This window comes from Anas acuta, chromosome Z, assembly GCF_963932015.1.
Source record: "Anas acuta chromosome Z, bAnaAcu1.1, whole genome shotgun sequence".
Classification (NCBI taxonomy): domain Eukaryota; kingdom Metazoa; phylum Chordata; class Aves; order Anseriformes; family Anatidae; genus Anas; species Anas acuta.
In genome coordinates this window covers 36,198,997-36,223,600 of record NC_089017.1, presented here as the reverse complement: position 1 = coordinate 36,223,600, position 24,604 = coordinate 36,198,997, and the positions used below count along the sequence as shown (strand labels likewise).

Genomic DNA, 24,604 nt, shown 5'->3' with positions numbered 1-24,604 from the left:
CCAAGCAGCTCTGTGTCACAGTAATCTACCACTTTTTCCTTTACAGACCCTGGAAGTGCGCAGCCATTATCCAAACAACCTGAACATACTCCTCTAACCCGAAGACAGTTCTAATGTTAACAAACTAACATCTCAAAAAGATATGTAATCACACACAAACCTGCTATATATACTGCTGGGGGGACACTAAAGCATCTGACTAATTTAGCTTCATGAAATTATTCAGGTGAAGTGACTGACTGTTCAGAGAGAAACATTATTATGATAGTATACACACAAAATGCTAATCAGGGTAAAGAATATAAAGAGATAAAAACAATGGCTTGAGTACACAGTGTCAGTGGTTCAAAGACCAGCAAGAAAAGGAAGTGCTTTGGCACACACAATTTTAAGCGTGTTTCAAATGATATGAATTTTTATCTGTCATGCCTGTTAGCACCCCCTGACATGATGTGCACTGTCTCTGTTTCCTTTATCTGCTGGCATACCATCCCAAACCAGTTTGTTGTTGTTGTTGTTTTTAATGTTAAGGTACAACATGGCAAAACAGCATAGAAGTACAGTCATGCAATAGCTCTTCCAGTGGAACAGTCCTGGAGCTATACGCACATATATCATATGATTGGTTTGTCTTAAAGAGACTGTGTTAAAGATGTAGGATATGGCAACCTACTATCCTTAAGATCGAATTTGTAAGAGAATGATCATTTTGCATCTGCCCAATGTGAAAGGATGGCATCAGAAACTGGTGGGAACTCAGTACCCTCACACAGAGCTCATCTGCAGCAAACACAGTGCTTGTTTCTGCTCACAAAGGAAAACAGATGCACAGGTTAGAAAATCCAGGACAGAATGAAAAAACATAAAAACGGAGAAAAATGAGATAAATTAAAAGAACAGAAATAAAAAATAAAAAAATAAGTAAGTAAATAAATAAAAGCCATCAAGCAAATGCCAAAATTCTTCCTTCCTGAGAATCAGTATTTTCTGTCTTTGAGGATACTGATTCCACAGAAGGAAAGCAAGCTCCACTGAGAAAACTATGGGGGGAAGGGAAAAATCAATAGCTGCCATTAATCAGAAGGGGAGCATTTAGAACTCCTACATAAATAACAAAGAAACTATCAGAATCATATCTCTACAAATTGCCTTAAAGATCTTTAAAGTGATCTACAAATAAGAAGTCAACTCCAGAATCATATTGCGGGATGAAAGGCAATATATGCAGGGAACATTTCCGTTCTTAATCATATATACAGGAACATCTGTCAGGATACGTTTCGCCATTTGTCCTCCCTTCCCCCCTTATGACTATTTTTCACTCAGCGAAACAGCAAAGACAGAGGATGAAAGCAACAACAAAAAAAAATATGATCCACTACCAAATCAAAGACCTGTGGTTAAAGAGGACAGCATTTTAATAATGGGGGATGGGGAGGAAGCTAGTTTCCCACAAAAGGCCAGTGCATTTTTCCCCAGAATCTCAGAGTTCAGTAGTTCATTTTTCTGTTTGCAGGACTCCTCTCTCATTTTCACGTTGGGAGTGGAGGGAGGAAGAATTCGGCTCTTTAAAATCACTTTGTATTATCATTTAATAAAGGGCAGAAATTCTTGCATAAATCATGCCACTTAAGCTCTCCTCTTCCTTCTTCCCTGTCCCCTTGTTAGCTTAGGAAAAAGAAATTCGCATCTGCAAGAGAAGGCAGAAAGCACCAAGTGCAGCTGTGCTCAAGGTCTTACCGTAAGAAACACCAGTGGCTTCACATGTGCCTCGCATAACAAACCTCTGCTTCAAAACCGTTTACAACGACCAGTGCAGAGAAAAGAACAGTGACAGCAGCAATGGGGTGTCTTCATTTACAGAGGGCAAAATTCAGATCTGGACAGGTGCACGCTGTCCTGATTTATCCTATCTACACACACCTGATTTATCCAGACACTCTATTCACATCCTACCCATGGACATTGGGAAGAGATTTTCTCTACTCTGGACAGATGGTAGGAAAATGGTGTCTCCACTGTGACTTGGTGTCAGAACCATCTGAGATGTATAACTTAATAATAACAGTAAAAGCTAGAAGAAAAGAAATGCCACTGATCATACAGAGACCTGAGTTGCTAAATCTATAAGCGATTCTACCATCAGAGCTTTCAATGTGGCAACAGTAATTCACTTCTAAACTTCCTCACAAGGTATAGTCAAAGAGCCATGCAGTCTTAGCATAAAATGCATATCACGTATCTCATACATGCATTTGCTTAATGCCTTTCTTTTTTTTTTTTTTTTTTTGAGTGAACCCCTAGTAAATCAAATTTCTGGATAGCAATTGCCAAAAAACACAGACTACATAGCTCTTTCAGTTTTTTCATAGTTACAGATACAGTTTTCTTATAGTTATAGATACATGCTGCATTGAATTTCAGCAAATTGTCTTTGTTTGGGATCTTCATGCACAAAGAAAAAATCTCCATAGAAAATCCTCCTCCAATCTGCACTGATTAATCCTAACCCCCAGAAAAGATGTGGTGGTCAATTAGCTGTGGTGCCAGAGTTTGGAAAATCTTGAGAAACATGGAGGCAGAAGTCAGCTCTCCTGCCTGATCAGATACAGCATGTGAGCTGTAGCACTCATGTCATATGCACTTACTTAAGCATAACGAGCAGGGCCTCTGGCATCAGCATATTGGCAGTGGGATGTAATAAGTGGTCTGCACTTCGCCCTGAAACATGTTACTGACTGCTCCTACAGTGATAGACCAATATAAATTCAGTAGCTACAACAGCTTGCATAAAGAGGAAAATAGTGGCAGCCCATTCCAAGTGTAGAAACAGCATTTAAAATCCACCCTTGGAGCGTTTTTTCAGGAAATATGGAACCTGGAATTATTTACATTCTAATTACTTCTCTCAAAAATCCCTAAAAAGATCTTGTGTACTTCATTTTCACCTTCCTTAAATCAGGATAATGCTGCATATGGAAGAGATTTATTTAAATCAGGCCTTACCTATAAGGCTCTCTCTGAAGCTGCCACATGTGAAAACACTACAAAAAAAAAATAACTCTCCACTTCCCGCCCCCCCCCCAAAAAAGCAGTGTCTTCAACCCAGCCATACCTCAGACGAATAATTAAAAACAAAAAAAATGTTTGCAGAAATGTTTTTCCTCCTACAATTCAATTTCAGGGATTAGGTAGTGTCAAAAAATTTGCAGACCATGTCTCACACATTCTCGGTATACAAAGAGCAAAGGAGCAATTAAACAGGGAGGAGTGCATTTCGGTTATTTCTTCAGGTACACAACTAACACAACCAAAAGCACGTACCCATTAAGTCAACCTTGTCTGCCACCTTCCCACTATAACAATCTGTGTACAATATACAGCAGCTGGCCACTTTGTTTTACAGCATCTAAGCTTCAACCACTGCTTGAGACCAGCACAGCCCTTGCACAAACAATACAAAAGGGCCAAGAGATGAGCAGCTTGTGCCAGTGCCACAACACAGCTGGGCATTTTGCTGCCCTTCCCCATCCTCGCTGAAGTTCCCATTTCTGAAGGCACACATTTGGCAGGAATGGCTTTACCACAAAAACCGTAATGCAGACGTTCACAGTTTACACAGGAAAAGCTTTTGCGACACCTCCCCATGGTCATCTCTCTGCTTGGGCACTGGGCACCGGGTGGCAAAGAGCATCCCTGCTCCCAGTCCGAGCCTCAGCCCTCCTCTGCCCAGGTACCACCAGCAACATCGGCCCACCAAGTGCTGCGGCTCAGCAAGAAGCACCTCTCCTCTCTTCCCCACTGCACAGGCACACACAAAAGGCAGGAAAAAAAAAAACAAAACAAAACAAAACACCATCCGCGAGGAGGCAGAAATGCCTCTAAATTGCACACCTTCGCACCTAGCAGCAGGAGCTCTGGAGCACGGGGGCCGCGGGAACAACAGCATGCACTGACGCTAAGTTTTTTATTATAGCCTGTGTGCACCTATCTGCATCTGAATACTTCCACAGCTTTGTGTACCTGCACACCTATAAAGTTGGTACATAATTTACTTAAACAGGCGTTGTTCTCCACATTTGTAAAAATGGAACACTCACTTGAAAATAACCAGAAATTACATACTTTCTGAGATGGAGCAAACAAGCACTTCCGCCTCAAACACAGGATTGAGATTTTGACAAGCAGTGTATTAAAGAAGGAACTTTATAGCTTGATGGTTATATGTCACAATACAGAGGCATCCTTTTTTTCCAGTAAATGCCATTTGCTTATTTTTAAAGAAGACAATAAAACTGACATAATAAAACAAAATGCTTAAAAATCAAACCAAAGCTTTTCTTTTCTTTTTTTTTTCTTTCCTTTTTTTTTTTTCTTTTTTTTTTTTACTTTTACCCAGATGTATAGAATGGTAAAGGCAAAATCATTTAAATCATTTCCTTAGTAATACAAGTAATATTTAAATAGATTTAATAGTGCTGCTCCAAACCAATGAATTATGAGTTTAAAACCTATTAAAATGTAATGTTTTTTTCCTGAGCTGAGGGGAGAGAGATTTAAATCCACTGAATTTTAATATTTCAGCTTGAGCTGCAGGAGGTAGAGAAAGTCCAAATGAACTATTCCATCAGCACCATTCAAGCATGAACATTTTAATCAGTTTTACTTCCTTGGAGTTCTCTAACACAGTTTACGCTGTCATTCTGAAAGCACTTAACACAGAGAGTGTGAAAAACCACCAAGGCTTGTTATTGCCTTCACAATTGATGGCAAATAATTTTGCAGACTTCCTATCATTAAAATGTCACTGCTAAAAATTGAGGTTCAGCATTTCTTGTGCTAAACTGCATTTTCTTTGAACACCATCACATACCTGTTCTTAAGTTTTTGGTGCATTTATCTCTTTCTGTGATAAACAGGCAGTAGCCTCCATTTCTGTCTTACTATCCAAATGCAGTTTAAAACTGACTATTTTAAAACAGGGGGAAAAAACATACTCTGATAAAATTCTTATAAAGTTGCAAGTTAAATTCCCTGGCTCCCTTATTAAAACGTAACCACATTCACACAGCATGTTCCGATTATATAGTACAATGGATTTTAAAAAATAAATAAATAAATAAAATTTTAAGAGAGTTAGACAGCTCAATTTAGGAATACAGGAAATGAAAACATCATTCCTAATTAGATCATATTACTGATTTAAGGCTACAATTTGTGTGTTGTTCCAACAGTGTGAACTTGCAGTTTTTAATTTAAAAACAAGGCAGCTATGGCACATGACAAGATCAACTGGATGCATCATGTTGCTCATGCCGATGCACCGAAACTGGAGAGGGACACTGACTGTGCCCTACTAAGTACCTCAAGCAAGAATCCTGCACCACACTGCCCGGGGCAAATACCACCAGATGCAGATTTACAATCCTCTTGCAGAGCATGCTTATGATACATAGTTTTGGTTTAGTTTTTCTCCCTGTATCTCGCAAGAAGAAGATGGATGATATTTAACTTGTTTCAGTCCGTCAACAGTTTTAAACTGAACATGACCTGTGAAAGAAGTCATTATAACAGTGTTTCATTCCATTAAACACAACGAGTTTATTGTCAGGAGAACAAGCAGTCTCTCCAGGTTCCAGGCTCACTTCAGTATTTTGCATTTAAACTGTACGGATCAGTGATTTGGTTCATTTACCAATGAAGATAGAATAATATTGCAAAGTTAAAAAGGTGCTTCATCAGATTCCATTAAATCAGAGAACATTCATATAAAAATATATATGTGAAACACAAAGAGAGACATGATTTGTGCACATTTGTTTCTTGTGCCATACTCCATTCCAGTAAAATCCATTTTAAACTCTAACTGTAGTTCCTCCACTCAAACGAAAAACAGTTCAGCATCAACGAGGTGAACTGAATATGGCCCCAAAACACTGAGAAATCTAAGCTACATTTGTGTTTCAAAAACTCAGACACTGCTTCTGCCTTCCTCCAATACACAATTCAGTGGGTAATTAGCAGATGTCTTTTGAAAAACTATCAACAGAGAACAAACACTGGAAGCTTTTTAAATATCGGTGTTAAAAGAACACAAACTTTGTCAGACTTACCAAGCAGCAAAATAATATAAAACAACATAATTAGAGATATAAAAAAGACATGATTTCTAATTATGTGCTCTGCTTTTTTTTTTATTGCTATTCACTTTACTTATGACAAGCCTTTTTGAGTCCCATGCTACATTTTCAGACTCTGAATCTCTCTAAGAGCAGGCATGAAATTATTGTAGGTATTCATGCAACTAGAACTTAAGCTCTCTTGATAACTTGCTACCTTATTTATTCAATTTTTAACGAATCTCTCAAAGACTGAATTAGATTACTTCCCTTTAAATCTGATGTACATGAAATTTTCAGTCTGTATTGCTCCTGTTTCTCTAAAACTAAACAGATGGCTACACAGCATTTTGTAAGTCAACATAAAACAAGAGTGAAAAAAGGAAGGTAAAAATCACTCTTCTGAGGGAGATGAGAGCTATCCCTTTTTAATCCACAGAAACAAAACTCAGATATTACAAAGATTTCAAGCAATGGAATCTCAATTGACTTGAAAAGATAAATTCAGACTGCAACAGACAAAATAGAAAATTCACTTCTGTCTGCTGGGGGCAGACCAATAGAAGTAACTGCCAGGCTCCCAGACAAGCTTCTAGCCTGTTTATATTTATTCTGTGTAGTTTAGCAGTTCATGAAGGCAGGGTAAACTTAAATAACAAGTGCAATAGGCAGTATCTACAATGCCACATGCTCTACATCAATAAACTTAACATTTACTAGGAATCTAATTACTTTTCACAGTCTCCCTAATATATGCAAGGGTGAATGACAAAAACGTACACAGACTGTGACATATTCATATGCATGCGTGTGCATGTACACACGCACACACACAAGGGTACATGCACATACACACCAACACTACATACACACATGCAAAGCAGACATATAAAAACTTCTACAACAAAGAAGCCAACCTTTAGCTACTTACTTTATGCAAAGAATGTTAATAGAAGGCAATATTTTTGGTTAGGTAATGAAAACTAATTGGGAAATTATTCATCTCCCACTCTCCCCACTGGAGCGTAAAAGACGTACAACAAATGTTATTCATGATTCTACACGACTCGCTCTGATTCACCCCCTTCTTTCTAACGGGTACTTCAGAGGAAATAAAGGTTACTCTTTTCCATTTATATCTTCTAATTGACTACCAGTGTTTTCTTGTGGTCAGAGGGATACAAAATAGAGTTAGAAACAGCCTATTAAAAACAAGCTACAATCAGACCACTGCTCTACACTACCGTCAGCAATGATCAGAGAGTCCTGATTTCCTTGTTAAAAGACAGAGGCATAATTGAAGCAATATCTTCACTTCAGATTGATTATTCGGCGACCCTTATCCACATCTTCACTCAGCAATTTGAATTTTAATGAAAGTAAATGGAATAATTAGCATTTCAAAGTGTGTTTGATACACTGAATAAAAAAAAGGAAAAGACTTTTATGTATAATCTATACACAAAAGAAAAAGCGTTTGGGAGGGGGCAGAATATGGGAAGTACAGTTGTAGTGTCTTCATTAGAATAACTTAAACAACTGCTTTTACCAGCTGCATAATTACACATGTGAATAATGTGCTATTAAGCTATGACTTCTCACCTTTATTTTATGTAGTGTGAGCAGCCATGGCTTTTGTTGTTATGCCTTTCCTCTCCACTCATAAAATGTAAACACTGTGGCTGCCCACACCCATAAACCTTGCAGGGCTTCTGTACTACCAGCCAATACTGCTGGTCGTAAAGCTTTTAAAAGGGGGGCTCCCCACACCTGTATTTTTAGACAACTGGGACTGGATCCTGTGAATGAACTGGGGAAGGGTTATTGTGCTTTTTTTCCTTTATTTAAGCAAAAGGTAGCTGAATTATTTCTTAGCATTCAGAGAGAAATGTGTGGTGGATATTTATGGTCTCGGGCCACCACACAGGAAAACACACGGGCAACAGTGAGGGGAATAAACCAACCCCTCAGTAACGCACAGCGCATCATACAAAGGCTATCTGTTAGCATGGCTAGGGAAGCAGGCTGGCAAGCAGTATGCAAAGGAAGCAATGTGGCTTAAAAAGGACAACAGAAAACAGCCACTCCGCTTCAGGGAATGGATACAACACAGACATCAACCCTCTTAGTCTTCTCAGCATAGCACAAGTGGAAGTTTTCAAGCAGCAACCAGCTTTTTACAAAGATCAAGCTACCCAACTCTTCCCCACTGCCCCCAGCTTTTGCCCACCTGATTGAAATGAGTTCAAAACAAGAAAGAAAGAAGAAGAAAGCTGTTTTCAAATACTATTAGAGCTGAAACAGAAAGACCACATACCCCAATGATTGCGTTCAGTTCTGCCATGGTCACTTGCTTGGCACGCTCCACAGCCTGCACCACTTGTTGCTGGTGCTATAAATGAAGATCAGAAACAGAATAAAATTATTTAAAAAAAATACTATGCACAAATTTTCTTTTTTTTTTTTTCAACTTTTTATTCTTTTAAATTATATGCAGGGCTTGAAATAATTGTTCTCTAACAGGCAGTCAAATTCTGTGTATAAGGTAAGAGGAGGATTTTATTTATGCTATTACTTGACAAGAATTACACCCTTGCCACCAAAAAGAGCTATTTTATAACCTGGCTATATGGGGGACCTGTCTTCCTTTTGTTCACAAGCACAGTGTGCTCCTGAATTTACATGCCACCTTAAAAAGCAAACCACTTTCCTCAAAGGCATGGAAACTTTTTCATTAAAAAAAAAAGAAAAAGGCATACTGGAAAATGAAAGGTATGTATTTTCAACAACCACACAGTGCCCACATCACTGAAGGATATACAGATTCTCTTCCTTGGTACATTTCAAAGCAGCTCAACCGTAAGAAAGAAATTTAAAATGCCATTCACAATTCTGTCAAACACGTGAAAGAGAACTAATTATTTCAATCCCCAACATGTAAATTTTAATAGCTTTAAAAAGTCCATCAAAAACACATGGTCTAATTAACAACACAGTTTACAAGCTTCAGTGGTTATATTATCTCAGTTTGAGTGATACTGTATTACTGCAGTAAATTCAAAATTGCTGTATGCTGAAAACTGATTGGTATTTATCTGAAAACATCAGCTACAAATAAAAGCAAGGTCCTAATCCTGCAACCAGACTTGTGCCAGTCTGGAGCTCCACTGGTGGTAAATTCATCTGTACATGCAGCCTTGCAAGATCAGCATTAGGAGTGACAAATTGGTGCAATGTAGGGCCAGGGCGAACTGCAAGTAGGCTGTATGATAGGTACTGTGTGTGAATCACCTTTTATTTACAGCCACAAGTTGAGCATGGTAGGGCAGCCTGAGCCTGGACAGGAGTGAGGGCCCTACAAAAAGGCTCTATTGCACCAGGGTTTGGCACTCTCAGGTATGTCAGTTCTCAGTGTTCCCTGCACTACTATCTTTGTAACAAAGGAAAAACAGAGTCTGCAACACAGAAACAAAAATCGCATTGTCCTTTCCCCTAAAAGCTCTCAGGACAAGGAGAACCAAGCCTAAAAATCCACCTGTAACCATGAAAAATGTTGACCCCCAGCTATGAGAAGTGGATGCTTGCAATAATGAAAGAGGTAATCTAGAAACATTTCTGGAAGGTAGAAAATGGTTTTAAGGTTTGTTTGTTTTTAAGCAAAGAAGAATTAAATGACGGAAATGCCAGGAGAGCAAATAACATACTGCTGCAAACAGAATCACAGCAGTCCCATTTAGAGTTTTCTAAAGCTACAGTGCTAACATAAACCAAATCTGTCACTTAAGAGCAGCCAACATAAAGAACAAAAAGCAGGCCTGAACATGAGCAAATGTGTTCTTGGCATTTGGGAAAAAAACCTGCAGTGACTGATGTATCACCATCACGGATAACCGCTAAAAAGGAAATTACAATTCTCAAGCCTCGAGTTCCTGATGATGTGTTATCATCTCCAGGTCATCACGTGATGAGGACAGGTACAGCTTGCATCAATAATGTAGCTGAAAGCCCTGTGATACGTGGCTTTATAAGGCAAGGGGGTGACCATAAAAATTACAACACCATTTGCTGGTGGAGGTCAATTATATCAAAAAAGGATCAAGCGTTTGATCCTGTAATAATAAATAAATAAATAATATTAAAGAAAAGAAAAAGACACCACAACTGATCATTTGAAAAACAAAAACAACCCACCTCATTTACTGAGAGGTTTACAGTCATCATTGCTTTCCTAACATGCCCTAGGCAATGCCATTTTACATGGACATAAAGACAGGAATGTGGCTCTTGATTTGTACATATGAGCACTCTTTACAATTCCAACACCCATTTACTTAAATCCTGTTCCCAGGGCCATGGGGAGGAAAAGAAGAACTTTTGAGGAACCTGCAGAAAGCTGGCCTAAAACATCAAAGCTATTACGGAAATGACTCCAATTTCCATCCAGGCTTTGAAAAAATAAGTCAACTCCACAACAGTTTAAATGGTTTCTTTTCCTTTACAGCAAATGTACAAAGAATGGCTCTGAAGAGTATTTGGGAAAAACATCGTTTCATTCCCAGGTGAGAAGAACAGAAGGTGGAAGGGTCAAGTACCAAAATCTCACTTTAAGATTTTTGCTGAAAAGCATTGTAAGACAGAAATTCCCTAAGCAGTCTCACAAGGCATCTTTCATTGATTCTAATAGGTTTGGGATCAAGCCTTCATAGAGAGGAGAAAACCCATGGGCCTTATAACACTGAACCTAAATTAGGTATAGTAGAAACAATTAAAACTCTCTATTGCTAGCTTCTTTAACATTGATTTAATCTTCAGTGGCACGGTATGCACAACACCCAAAATAGATGGTCTGTAATTAGCTTCTCCATCATTTCCAGCTCAGCACAGCAACCGACTCTCATCCAACTTCCTCCCTGCTCCTCGACACCCCACCGGGGGCCTGTCCCCAGCAACCCATAAGCTACTTTTGAGTCACAGATGCAAACAAAACACACCAGAGCATCACAGCAAGCGAAAACTGAGCAGTCCCTGCACTGACTTGCACCTTCTTGGCACGGGGACCCCAACTTATTTGTCCCCTTGTAAGGGAGCAGGGGGATCCACTTACTGACCACAGCCCCGTAATGGGTAAAGACCTCTAGATCTAGCAGAGCAAACAAGAAGGCACAGGGCAGCGCTGCGGGGTCCCAGCGCAACCCGAAGCCCAGGTGAGGGGCAGGCAATGCAGACACTGAACAGGGCGGCAGCACGGAAGGACAGACCGCCCCACTTCCAGACGGATGTTTGGAGGCATTCTGCCGCAGCACCATGTTAACACCACACAGTAGCCTGCCCCTCAAGCGGTAATGGAAAGGTTTAAAACCAAGTAAGAAATAGAGAAATAAAAAAAATGTGACTTTTTTTTCTTTTCTCCAACCGAGAAAGACACGGGTTTGCAGCTTTCACACACACTTTAATGCTAGCCTTCCTCCCTGCACACAAGCAAATGACAAACTGGTTTTCTTCAGATATGAGAAAACAGTATTTTGCATCGCATTTAACAGGCCAGAGCAATGAACTCAATACCCTGCGCCCTGCCTGTCACCCTGACTAGTATCATTTCTCGTTTTTAACTTCTTCCCTGTCTCTTCATCCCTTTCTGTTTTCTGTAATGAATGGTGTCTGCAGTTGCCTTCTGTTGGAAAATCTTCTCCTTTCAGTCTCATGGCGGGTAGCGACAGAGACCACAAGTAGGATGGAAGCGTTTTCACCATCATATTGTCTTATCACACTGTCTGTCACCTAGCCCTGGCTCCTGCACATGCATTGCAGCATGGTAGAAAATACCTGGGTTTTTTTGTTTTGTTTTGTTTTGTTTTTTTTTATAACATGTAAGAGCTCCCTGCTGCTTCCAATGACAGGTGAGCCATGCTGATGGCAGCCAAGCAGCAGAAATTCTTCCTGACAAGCATGCACAGGAGCTGGTGTTAAAAATACTTAATTCCAGCCTTTCTCAGCACCACTAACAAAACCTGATGCAAAACTCGATGAACAATTGACTTTGCAGAAGCAAGTGGATTCTGCTATGTTTTATTCATATTATTTTGTTGTTGTATTATCTGTTTAGAGGGAGTACAGACCAGGTCTTGCTTAAGAATTGCGGCAGTGTCATTCTGAAAAGCCTGATCTAGAGACAGCATAATGAGATGAAGCAGTGCTGAAAACACTAGTGAGAACCAGAGAGAAAAAACACTTTTACAGTGGAGTACAGCACTCTTAGAAAACTAAAAGGGACCAGCAGGGTCACTGAATCCATGCACTGTAACTCAGACAAGAGATAACAACCACTTCATAAAATCCTAAGAAAACTACTAGTGATATATGCATAAATTGCTAATAAGATGCCTTTCTTGGTAGAAGGATTACAGATACCTGACAGCTCCCTTTTACTTGTTTCAGCTCTAGTCTTGGGCAAGCCCTAGATGGAGGCAGATAGTTTTCTCAGAGTTTCTCAGCCTCTCATATCCCAGACCAACAACTACTTCCTTTTGAATAACATTTAAGGACCCTTGCTCTGCTTCTGTATAATGTGTACCATGCTCTTCACCCAAATTCACTGAGCTTTAGAAGCACCTCCTGGGAATATATATACAGAGAAGAGCAAGCATGTTATGGCCCATATCTATCCTGCAAAAGGGAAACCATCCGCTAATATAAAGGTGTTTGAGCAGAAAAGACTGGATTTGGTAACACATGCAGCATTTCATTTTTGTGTGTTTATTTGCACATTGTTTGGCATTTGATCCTGCTTCTAAGTAAACATGACCACCTTATTTTGCATGGGAAACTGAAGACCTCTGTTAAAGAGCAAGTTGTTGGCTTGTTATTATCTAAGTTGACTGGTACTTGGAAGGTATAGTGAACCTTCAGAAAATGTTTCTCATAGCTTCCTCCAGTCTACATAATGTTTGAAGTGTGGCATGAGTCGACATGGGATAATCCTATGAACATTTGTTTGGCTTCTCAAGCAACGTTTGTAGCTTGTGCTGAGCTCCAGACTGCCACGACTACTTTATTAGCTGTAAATCAGTCAGCTTGTGGTGCGTCTGCATGAATATAAACACAGTCAATATTTACTCAAAATCAGGTAACCATGATATAAGAGTAACAGTAGTCACACTGAACAAACACAGCACTCCAGCACATGAGATCATTTGCTTCTCAGGGCACACTATCAGGGTCGAAAGGCAATAGTCACTGGTTGCACCCAGTCACACACACCATGTTGACCAGACAGGAACCAGACTCCACTTGAAAGCCGCAGGGTTATGCAAACGCCATGCTGTGCTGCAGCTGGTACACTCAGCAGAGAAGAAACATAAATTAGCAGAGGCATAATTTACAGCTTTAGACCCCAAATGAATAGTGTCTAACTGGCTAGATCATCAAATGATATGAACATCAGCTACCTATGCCAATTGCAGCCAATCTACACTAGGTTAACTGAGTGCTAACAGCTACTCCAAGTATTTACCTACAGCTTGTAGGCACCCCCTTCCTCATATATAATAGAAAGTACTTTGAACACACCGATATCTTACAACATCACACAGAGGTGGAAAATGGCTGTTGCAACACAGGAAGTCTGCAACAGCAACAGAAATTGAACGCTGATCACCCCTGAGGTTCATCTCATGCCCCGACCACAAAGTCATTCTGTCTTATCAAAATGGGAAGCTTGTCTTTCTTGATGATATTCTTTACAGTCTTCCTAAGCTGGAGTCAACGTAAAAACAAGGTACCACTTGACTGCATATTTAGGCAGGTTAAAAAAATTATTTTCAAGGTATACTTAGGTAATCTACAGCACTGTAAAACTAACTCAAGTTTTGTGTCTGGAGAACTTCCTGAATATTTTACTGGATTGCTCCTTGAAACAAAGCAGGCAGTAAGGCACAGTAGGGTGACGTATTGTAATTGCATCCTTTTCATGAGATCTCTAGTGATTTTGGCCACGATTTCTTACTTCTAAGTGAGTTATCGCAAGCCATTGATTCCTTACAAAGTTAACAAGCAATAAGACAAGTTAACCTGGTGCTATTATGAGGCAATAATGTTGCCATCAGTGCATGTAACCACTGTATTTTGTTCATTTTTCCCTCAGGCACAATACAAAGGAGTCTGATCACATTTTTCAGCCACTATTCCACAATTAGACTGTATGCAAACTGCATAAACAGCAAAAGCATGCTGCAATTCAATTCTCTATTAATCTAGATGATGAAATAAAGAGGCTTCCATTAAGACTCTCACTTCTTAAAGATACAAATTAGATAGAAACCAAGACTAGCAGAACACTCAAAACTGGAGATCAGTTCTCTTTTGTCTCGTCAGCATATGCTGCCAAAATAACCTGATTTTAAGAAGTGTTTGTACTTATAGAAGTCATGCAGTCACCAGTATTTTCTTAACCCTGATATGAAAACTATCACCAGCGGTGGCACTGTCAAGAAATGTGAAAAGTTTTTTTGCACTTCCCGTTTCAATCTTTCTTTGCTGTCTAGCCCTGCTCCCTTCTTGCTAGATGAACTAAAAAACACGTTTGCCTCCAAGCAAGACAAATGTGTACACTGCCTTTTTGGAAGTGTTCCCTTTGTCTTTGTCAATGCATGTAAAAATGCTGAAGTTGTGAACTTTTCTTGACCTCTCCATTTCCTTTGTAGCCTGAAGAGCTTTGACATCACAGAGCATACACAGAGAAGCAGATGTAGGACTTGGTAAACAAGACATGCAAACAGGTGAAGAAAAGTTTATGGGCCGTGGTTCTGAAAAGCAAAGGCTCACTAGCACAGAAACCGTAAGAGATACTGTTTTCAGATCTAAAAACTTAACTCAAAGCTTTGATTTAAAGCCTAAAAAAGAAAATGGTGGTCACAAACCATACTGACAATAGTGCGCTTAAGCCCTTACTGAATGGTACAGTACCCATGACAGAAGCGGGACAACATCATTTACTAAATTTACAATCCGCATCATCTCTGTTGTCTATCTATATAGTTCTTACAACAAGCATATTAGTGAGAAAGCCACTGAAATGGTTAAGATCATGATTATATTAAAATTATGTTCTCCATGCCTGGCTTGATGGCCAGGAGGTTGTCAAACAGTGATCAGAGACTTTAGCTTATAGTTCAAAAGTTACAACATGTGAGCATCACAAGGGAGGTTCGCATTGACTGAGGAAAAGCAATAAGCATGATGTGAAGCCATCACAATGCCTCCTCTCTCTAATACATGCACTTAAACTGTACCAATACCAGCTTTCAGAAGAATGACTCCAGGGTGATTTAGTACCAGGGAGAGAAGAGCATGGTGCAAAACAGAGCAGAGAAAAAGGAGGGAGTCTGTGCTCACCTATGTGGGATGCCACTAACACTTAAGCTCAAAACCTCACTGCCCTTTTTTTGTGTCTTTAAAAAAAAAAAAAAAAAAACATTCCACATAGATGGGGTAGACACTAACACTTTCAAAATCAGAGCCAAAGGCCAAAATTTAGCAGTCACTCTGAAAAAAACACATCTCACTTCAGATGTACTCCCTGGCAAGAACCAGACCCGCTCCAGGAAAAACAAGCTAGGTTCTGGAATCAGACGGGCAGAACAGTGCAACTTGCTTGTGTACCAGAGTTCTGCTTAGGATTTCATCTGAAAATAGCAGTACCAGTAGTAGTTTAGTGGTACAGAGTTTCTAAACACTGTATCACATACTCAGGAGAAGATGTCTCTGTCATGGAAATACTGATCGTGTGCCTTCGCCAAGATCACAGCTTTGCCTGCCAAGTACTCACCCCTGCCTTTGTTTCAAAATCGTGACATTTTCGTGCTTGCTTTAGCATGAGTATGAATCAGCTTTACACTTCATTTTTATATGCCGTGTTATTCCTGCGCAGCAAATAAAACCCCCTAACTAGAAGTACAGCGATTCCGTAGCAGTTGAAGTACAAAATCAACAGTTACCCATTTTAGATCCATGCAGCACTTGAATTCTGGTCCCCCAGCAATCTAACTAGATCATTACACATCATTTAGTTTCCACAAACCCATCTTTATAGGCAAGGAGCACTGCTGCACTCGCAAACACTGCCAGGTCCTAGTTTTGATAGCGTCATTCTCGTTTCAGACGCAGGCAGACGCGGGCACATGTACACAGGCAGCATCAGCCGAATGCTGGCACAGAGCACACGGCCCCTGGTATGTAGCAGGATGAGCAGCTCTCTTGAAATGCAATGGCACTTTACGGGCAGCTGAAAAGGTGGTGGAAAGAGCCCTAGCATATTCTCAGGCATGGATATGATGTTTTATGTATGCAACACAAAGAAATACAGCTTCCAGCTTTGACTTCTCAGCTACTGAAGCGAAACCACACGTTAAACAGATGCGCACCAGCGGGCACTGGCAGACCCCACCTCCCAGTCCCTCTCCCCCAGTAGGGTGGGCAGGGGAAGCCATCACGCACCCGACATCTCCTGTCATGAGCCACGCTGCCATTTCACTTTGCACATGCCTGCAGCTCCGAGGCTCCCTTGCTAGCTCCAACCAACTCCCCCAAATCCCAGTGCCCCTCCAAGTATCTACTGCGCACTCGGGATAATACTGACAAAGAGTAATTTGGAGAAAATTAGTGCTTAGAGAAATTAGCTCACAGTGAGTTTCAATCTTCTGTCTATATTCCCCAAATACACAGAAAACATAAAAGGATTTATGGTAATAAGTAATCTGGGATGTGGAGAGAAAACAGGCAGAAAAAAAGCTGCATTTGTAGGTCTACTCTGTTGAGCACCACTACTTGTTTCACCAAAACAGAAGTTTCTGCCAAACTTTAAAGCTCGCTGCCAGGAATGTAGCACAAATCATGCCTTTCTAGTGTTTTTGCAAGCTACCCTCTGATTTCAGATTGACAAAGTCGGAATTGTGAGCAAAACTGCATTTGTGTGTGACAGCAAAGTATTTAAACAACTAGAATTTTGCTTAACACATTACAACACTCTCCATTTCATAAACACATTTAAATGATATTATAATAGAATTGGAGAGGATAATTAAGTTACAATGAGGACAACGCAGTGCAAAGTCATCTACAAGCACTATGAGATTCATAAATGAACAGTCTCAACACAAAGTCCCATTTTTACAACAGATATGAGGCAACTGTTTAGATTAGTACCAGTGCAGACTACTACCTACCTCTTGGGACAGGAAGGGAATAACTTGTGCACATATAGCATTCAGCCTCTTGACAATTTCTGCCTGCAAATGACAAGAAGAAATAAGTTTTAATTATATAAATTCTCAGACGCAACTGTTATCCATGAGCACAGGACATATTTTTGTTTGTATCCATCTCTAGCCACCTTCTGGCTAGGGTTGCTTAGCAGAAGCATTTGGGAGCCGGTTCAATAGTTCCTAGCAGACAGTCATTTCTGGCTAAAAAATTCTACAGTTTAGAACTTCCATATAATACAAAGAGAAGTTAATTTTCATTATATAAACAAACACATTTGTTTTTAAGGAAAGACTCTTCAGGAGATTTAACAAAAAACAAAAGCAAAATACCGTGTGTTGCACTAAAATCTCTCCTAAAAGGCAAAAGGAAGTATCACTTCAAATTATAACAATGCCACTGTAAGTGAAGGGATCAGATAAACCAAATATTTCTATATGTATACTGGGAGAACATTAGCAATACTACATACAACTTCACTGATAATAATTTTACACATATTTTATAAATTTGTATTTATATATTCTTACATAATTGTATCATATTTTTGCCATTATCAAATCCAAGGTTAACAGTAGTTACTTTCATGATACAGACCATAATCATGATCAGAAACGGATAATATATGATGCTTTATTTCCACACTGCAGATCAATTCTTATTCTGTGTATCTAATCTGCAAATCTCAATAGAGACAGAGGAGATTTGGAGAGATAACACAAGAATTACAGCTTTAGTGACAGAATATTTAAGGCGATGTAGACTTCCTTACAATAAATTGTAACTTTCTTATAATAAATTATAACCAGGACCAGTTCTTCATTATACAGTAGGACAGAATGCTCTTCCTCTTGCGAAATCACTAAGCATATGACAAAGACGTATAAACTTGTGCAATTTGGGCTTCCTTCTTTTATCAGCAACCCCTCTGGCCTTTTTGCTATGCAGTCTCTTAAATTGCACAACCTTAGAAATGAACCGACAGAACAGAATGGCCCAGAACTAACATTAAAAAAGACAGTACTACACAGAAAATAAACCCATGTTCAAGGAATATTACAGTTAGACAGCTACATAACCAGAAGACATGGAATGCTGGAGGTAAGGGCACATGTGAAACTAACTCTGCCCCCTTGTGCGTACTGTGACACGCTCGTGTTTACACATGCTACTTCTCAATACAATTTCTTCATTTCTCCAAAATCCATTTAAACTCCCATAGGTTATTTATGTATCAATCTCAATGTTGCACTGTCCCAGCATCTTCTCACTGATCTTCATGATTTATGCAAGTCCCCATCTCACTAAAGTTATGCATTTTAATACATGTTTGACATTCATCTACTGGACGTTTTCTGTTTTACCAGCAAGCATAGACACCTTAAATGACACTTGAGAATATGTTCATCACAAAGCTAAATTGTCTGCTGATTTCAAAGGTCTACACATGCCTATAATATCAGACATGCTACAATGTAAAACCTAAATACTCCTTTAAATAGACAGTGTTTGCTATTTCATCCTGAGATTTATGAACTGCTTGTTACATTAAGCAATACAGAGAGCTACGAGATGTGTGTGTCTAAGCTTCAGCCAGAAAGGCTTCGTGATCTAGTACTGCATTATTTGAGAAGCAATATTTGATTAAGGAATTGTAGACTGTAATACAACGCACTCTTACAAAGTACCTGTGCTGTAGTAGTTCAAGCACCATTAATTCAGTCATTTCCAAATTTTGGGTCCCAGCCACATTTTTTTTCCCCTAAGGAATCTCCTGAGTTCCTTAAAACCAAAAAGAAAACTACATGTCCTGCTCTCAAAGGCTTTTCCACATGAAGAGAAAACACCAAAGCACTGCTGCCTGTGACTCAAGCTGGAGTCCCTCTGGCCTACCATTTAAGCAGTAATAAGAAGGAAGTGATGCTTTCCTCACTATGGAACAACGCCTCCTAAACAATTCCACACATAAAATGCCTGTCACGACTACACACACCTCCCACACAGCCCCCAGGCGACTTTTCCCTTGGCTATGCTCAGCAAAAGACTTCTCCCCACTTTAGCTGGACAACTCAAACTCATTGATGGAATACAAGCAGTTACACAACCTGAACAGACCTCTTGGTATCAGCTGCACCAGAGTACAGAACAGTGGGGATCCTTTCATGCAGGAAGGTGGAATGAGCGAGAAAGCACCTGGCCCAATGTACAGAGAAGAAAAAGAGCTCAGTGAGGGATTTAGGAGATGCTGAGACATCCCTCAGCCATAGTTCTCAGCTACCCATGGGACCTGCTGCACCAGTCACAACAGAGCTGAGAAGCCCTTCCTAGGCACAGCCTTTAGAAGTAAGATGACTTCCTTGTTAAAATGGTCTTCAATTCCCGTGGCAATGAGCCTTCCTCATTGTGTGGTTCTGTGTACACTTGAATTTTACCACCTGCAGCACTAATGCTTCAATAAAATTCAGAGCAGTTTGCAGAAAGACAGTTGTTTTGAAGAGCAAAAATAACTACTACAAGGTCCTGGCAAGGGAAGCAAAAGGAGGAAGTGATCAGTAATACATCTCACGGTGCTGCTATGCAAAAGGCAGTGATAGAGCCACCTGATGAAGAGCGAGTCAAAACACCAGTTCTGGGAGTAGGCCACTTCGCATAGCACTCAGCAGACCTCTCTGCTCCTTGGCAAAGAAAGCATGCAGCAAGGAAACACCCCAGAAAAGCAGCAGGACTTCACCGAGGGTCTGCAGAGGTACAGCTCGACTGAGACATGGGCTGCCTGGCCCTGGAGATCACAGATCGCAGGAAAAAAAGTGCCAGGTACATGCACAAATGCTATGAAGGACATGACACATTGTGCAGTCTGACAACCTCAAAAGACCTGATCTGCTTTTGTCTGCCAGAGATGGGGAGACTTCACGAAGGGTACGCAATCCACTTTATTATTCCACAATGCTTTGGGGCTTGACTATAAAGCAACCGCATTTCAATTTTCTCAGGAAGTTGTCTTTGGATGCTTCTTGCTATTGCCAAAGCAGACATTGAGAACTGTAAAACAGACACTGACCTATTCTTGAATATTCAAGGATGAAGTCTTCAAAAATCTCAAAAGTATTCCATAAAGAGTTACACTTCAGCATTAGCCCTCCAGTGCCTGCAGATATTGCTGGGAAGACTTTAATTACACTTCAATTATTCCTTAAATTCAGAAAAGAAAAAAATCAGAGGCTTCTTTACAAACTAGTCAAAAGCATGGCCTGCAGATGAAGTTCACCTAGGTTTATGTTACGTTCATGTTCTTACAAGTGTTTCCAAAAGCATCTGAAATGCACTTCAGTCCACCCTTCTTCCAGATACTCTGAAACTACTCTGAAACCCCACAGAGGTGATGGACTCTATGGCAGAGGGACATTCAGCGCTTGGGACTGAAACATGATGCCCGAAGCAGCATACAAAATTTTAAGGGGAACTTGCTTCTTTCATAAATTTTCATACAATTTCTCTAAATTGTAATTCCATACCAACAATTTGTTTCTTTAGCCATCAGCAAGTATTTATAGCAAAAAGTATGGGCAAGCTGTATGCTCACAGCACATTTGTCAGCTTATAGCAATGAGCAGGTTATCAGAGGCAGAAAGCTGTATGATCTGAGAATTCAAAGTGGCTTTATAAGCAGCTGAGAACACGTTAAAAAAACGGCATGAAACATGTTTAGTGTTTTAACAGTAAAGTCTCCTGATGCATGCTGTGTACTCAAACAGTCAAATGTGAAAGGCATTTTTAAACAAATGCTTATTATTTTAAGTGTAAAGATGGCAGGGATGCCTGAGGATACTGTTCGTTTTGCCTGAGGAATGTTGTCTGCAGTAAGCATTTCCAGTGGTCCAGAATTGAATAATTAACACAACAACACTCAGCGATGCAAGAATGTTTTCTCATCGCCTTGCTCAGTGTTAGGTATTAAGCTAATGATCCCAAACCGTAACAACTCAAGAGCCAAAACACACCTTTTGTGTATTTGTTTTTTGCTTAATAGGAAAAAAAAAAAAAAAAAAAAAAAAAAAACAAGTAAGTGATGTACAAAACAAAACTTGAAACAGACATTTTAATCTAGTAAATACAAAGTATCCTCTGCCATGGCACTTCTGCAATTAACTGCATAGAATAATCCAACAGCAACACACTCAAGTGCTTATTACAACTGCAATGTAACAAAAAGCTAACCAACTAAAGCTAGTCAGAGTGGATTTCTCACAAGGACACCCTAAGATCTGAAGGTGCAGACACTGATAATGCAGGCTAGAGTCTTGGTAGGCCTACTGCAACCACAATTAGACAAGACCTGAGAACTCCCACTGGCGTAATGTACAAAGTAAGAGACAAAACAAAAACACAAGTCTGCTTTACATTTCCACATTGACAGAGATTTTTAAAAATATACATTTAAATACCAGTTTAAGACCTTTTATTTTCTCTTAGCTGCCATACCAATGTTTTTTTCATGATCAGCCTAATTGGCAGGAGAAGGAAAAAGTATGATTTCATAAAATAAGGCAGCCAATTCCTCACATTGAAAGCTAAAGTTGCCTCGGAAACACTGCTGCTTCCACGGCCATCTAATTTTGCCTCTTTTGTCCCATGGGACCAAGCTTTAGAGAGGCATCATTTATTTACAGGCCTTTCCACTGGGCTTCAGTTATCGGCCAATAATGCTGTGGACACACACTTCTAATGGCCTATGTTTTGAAACCAAGTCTAATCTAATGGCGCAGCGCCCAAACTCCTTTTCCAGCATAGCCATTAAAGGATGTAGGTTATTGCTGTTGTCACCATTGATATTTGTCATTGTAATGTAATTAGGGCCCTAAAATGATGCATTACAGCCCTTGGCACAGCTTCTATTAAAATCTTTTCTTCTGCTCACTGAACTGCGACCTGCTTTCTGATGAATAACAGACAGACAGCTTTAGGGTGAGGAGCAGATTCATCAAAGAAGTATTTTTCAGCATTGGAAATAAAATAAATAAATAAATAAATAACGGAGGGCAACCTAAGGAAAAAAAGCACAAGGAAAAAAAAAGAAAAAGCACAGAGAGCATTTGAATTTCATCTGACCACTTGAAATTCTGATTGCATCTGATGAATCTTTCTTAGGACAATATATTTCCAGCCTGTGAATCACATGGTTAATCAGGGCTCTAATCTGCTATCCATCAGCCTATGCCAGCACTGTAACTTCCAATCAAATTTATAGGTTATGTGGGTCACGCATCCCTGAACAACTACATTCACGGATATCCCATTTAAACCGGCACAGATTCTGAAATGCTGTTGTTAGGGTTACTGAATGTTATAATACTATTCAAAGCTTTATGAAAGCTCCTGATAAACAGCTGCTAAATTATTGCCTGTGGATACAGCATGATGCTCTGAAATAGCATTAATGGCCCAATAAAAGGGCAATTGTTCATGCCAAAATATAAAAAGGATAGCTTTTGCTGCCATAGTTTGTCAAATATGTTAACAAACACCGACACTTCTATTACTCCTTTCCCTAAACACAAAAGATGTTTGGTTTTGCATAAAAACACACCAGCATGGAAGCAGAAAGGATGAGGGAGAGGCAGGCAGCGAAGGCTCGAGTTGGAATTGTCTTTTTACTTATCTAACACAAGCTTGTATTGTTTGACTCCCTCTGAGAGCCACCTAAGAAAAAACAGTATTTTAACAGTTTTAAGCTCTCCAAAACAATTTACGTTGTTGCTTTTTTTTTCTTTAAATGAATGGTTAAACATTTCCTAACTATAAGGTTAATAAATACGTTTTCCCTTACGTTTTTGGTATGCATATAAAGAGATAATAACAAAATAATTGTGCCTGAATCTGACCCATGTAAAGGAATGAGGACCTGTATCAATCAATAGTGCCTCAAAATTATTAAAAGGATACAACATAAGAGCAACTGCTTAATTCCACAGCTCAGCCAACATCTTTTTGACCAAAGCAATCAGGGAGCAGTATTTAAATGATGCTTAATTGCCTAGATACGCAGACCAGTATATCTAAAAATCTGACCTTCAAATACACAAGTGCCTCTGAAAACTTGGGTACTCCTGAAAAATGTTCAGCAGATAAGCCTGTGGGCAAGGCTGTGCAGAAGAAGCCCCCATGAGGCAGCCCAACCCAGAACAGAGCTAGTTACTGGTGTCGGAGTGCTCATGGCACAACTGCTGCCCAGCAGCCACCAGCTGCACACATGAGAGAGAACACAACAGACTACCACACTCCCGAATTCCTCTGATGGTAGCACCTAGGGACTTAGTTCAATTCACCTTTGCAGCACACAGCAAGAACTGGACTTAAGCACATGATAAAATATGGGAACGTGTTTAAGTACCTTGGTAAGTATTTTAGCATATGTCCCAATTCTTAACAGAATTGGAGCCTAAGAGAGAAGCAAGAGTCATATAAACTTCAGATACTGACATACTCAAAAATGTTCTAACACGTACAGGGTTGAGAATCCATTTGTTGCTTTAAAAATCTCCATTTGCATTCCTTTTTATCAGAGAAAAAAGCAAAATTGGGATTTTATTTATAGTATATAAACTTCAGGAAAAATATTTCCACTACATTTCATGAAGTTCCATAGTTATTACAATTATAAAAAATTGCTGGTAAAGAATTACCACTGGAGGCTGTAGGTCTGTCAGTGGAATGGAAACAAAACTACTATATATGTATTGTTGAAATAAAACAGAATAATAAAACACTATTGGGAAACCCATTTCAGCAGCCAGTAGGAAAAAGAATATATGCAATTACACTTTCAGAAAAATAATCTGAAACAACTGTTATTTCAGGTTTAATTTGTTTTACACAATGCAGCCTTTGCCAAAAAGATCAATCTAGTTTATTAAGTGCTTACCAAGAACACATGCACACACCCATAGTATCCAAACAAGCGTTTCACAAATTAGTGAGGGAAAAAACATTATTACACTGTATGAGACATATCACAATCCTGAATAAAGCGAGCAAAAAAGCTAATCTTAGTATTTCACAGAAAATTAACTCTTCTTTCATAAAGAAGAATGTGTTTTGTTTTAATCACAGACTGTTGTCTGGAAGTGCTTACTCCAGTTCTATGGAACTGGAGAAAATATTGCAAGCCCTGAATATAAAATTCCTCTTCAGCCATTAAGGAATGTTGTTTGGAAACAGAGATGCAAAGA

The 24,604-nt window shown here is 39.5% G+C and overlaps 1 protein-coding gene across 2 annotated transcripts in view; it reads right to left on the bottom strand.

Annotated features, from left to right (window-relative positions):
- The window catches only part of LOC137847939 (transducin-like enhancer protein 4), a 97,842-nt gene that overhangs the window by 48,192 nt on the left and 25,046 nt on the right, over window positions 1–24,604 (bottom strand). For both annotated transcript variants that reach the window (XM_068666658.1, XM_068666659.1), the window contains exons 5-6: window positions 17,339–17,401; window positions 8,437–8,511 (exon numbers count right to left, since the gene is read on the bottom strand). In XM_068666658.1, the coding sequence (XP_068522759.1) occupies window positions 8,437–8,511; window positions 17,339–17,401 (138 nt within the window). The remainder of the gene's footprint in view (window positions 1–8,436; window positions 8,512–17,338; window positions 17,402–24,604) is intronic.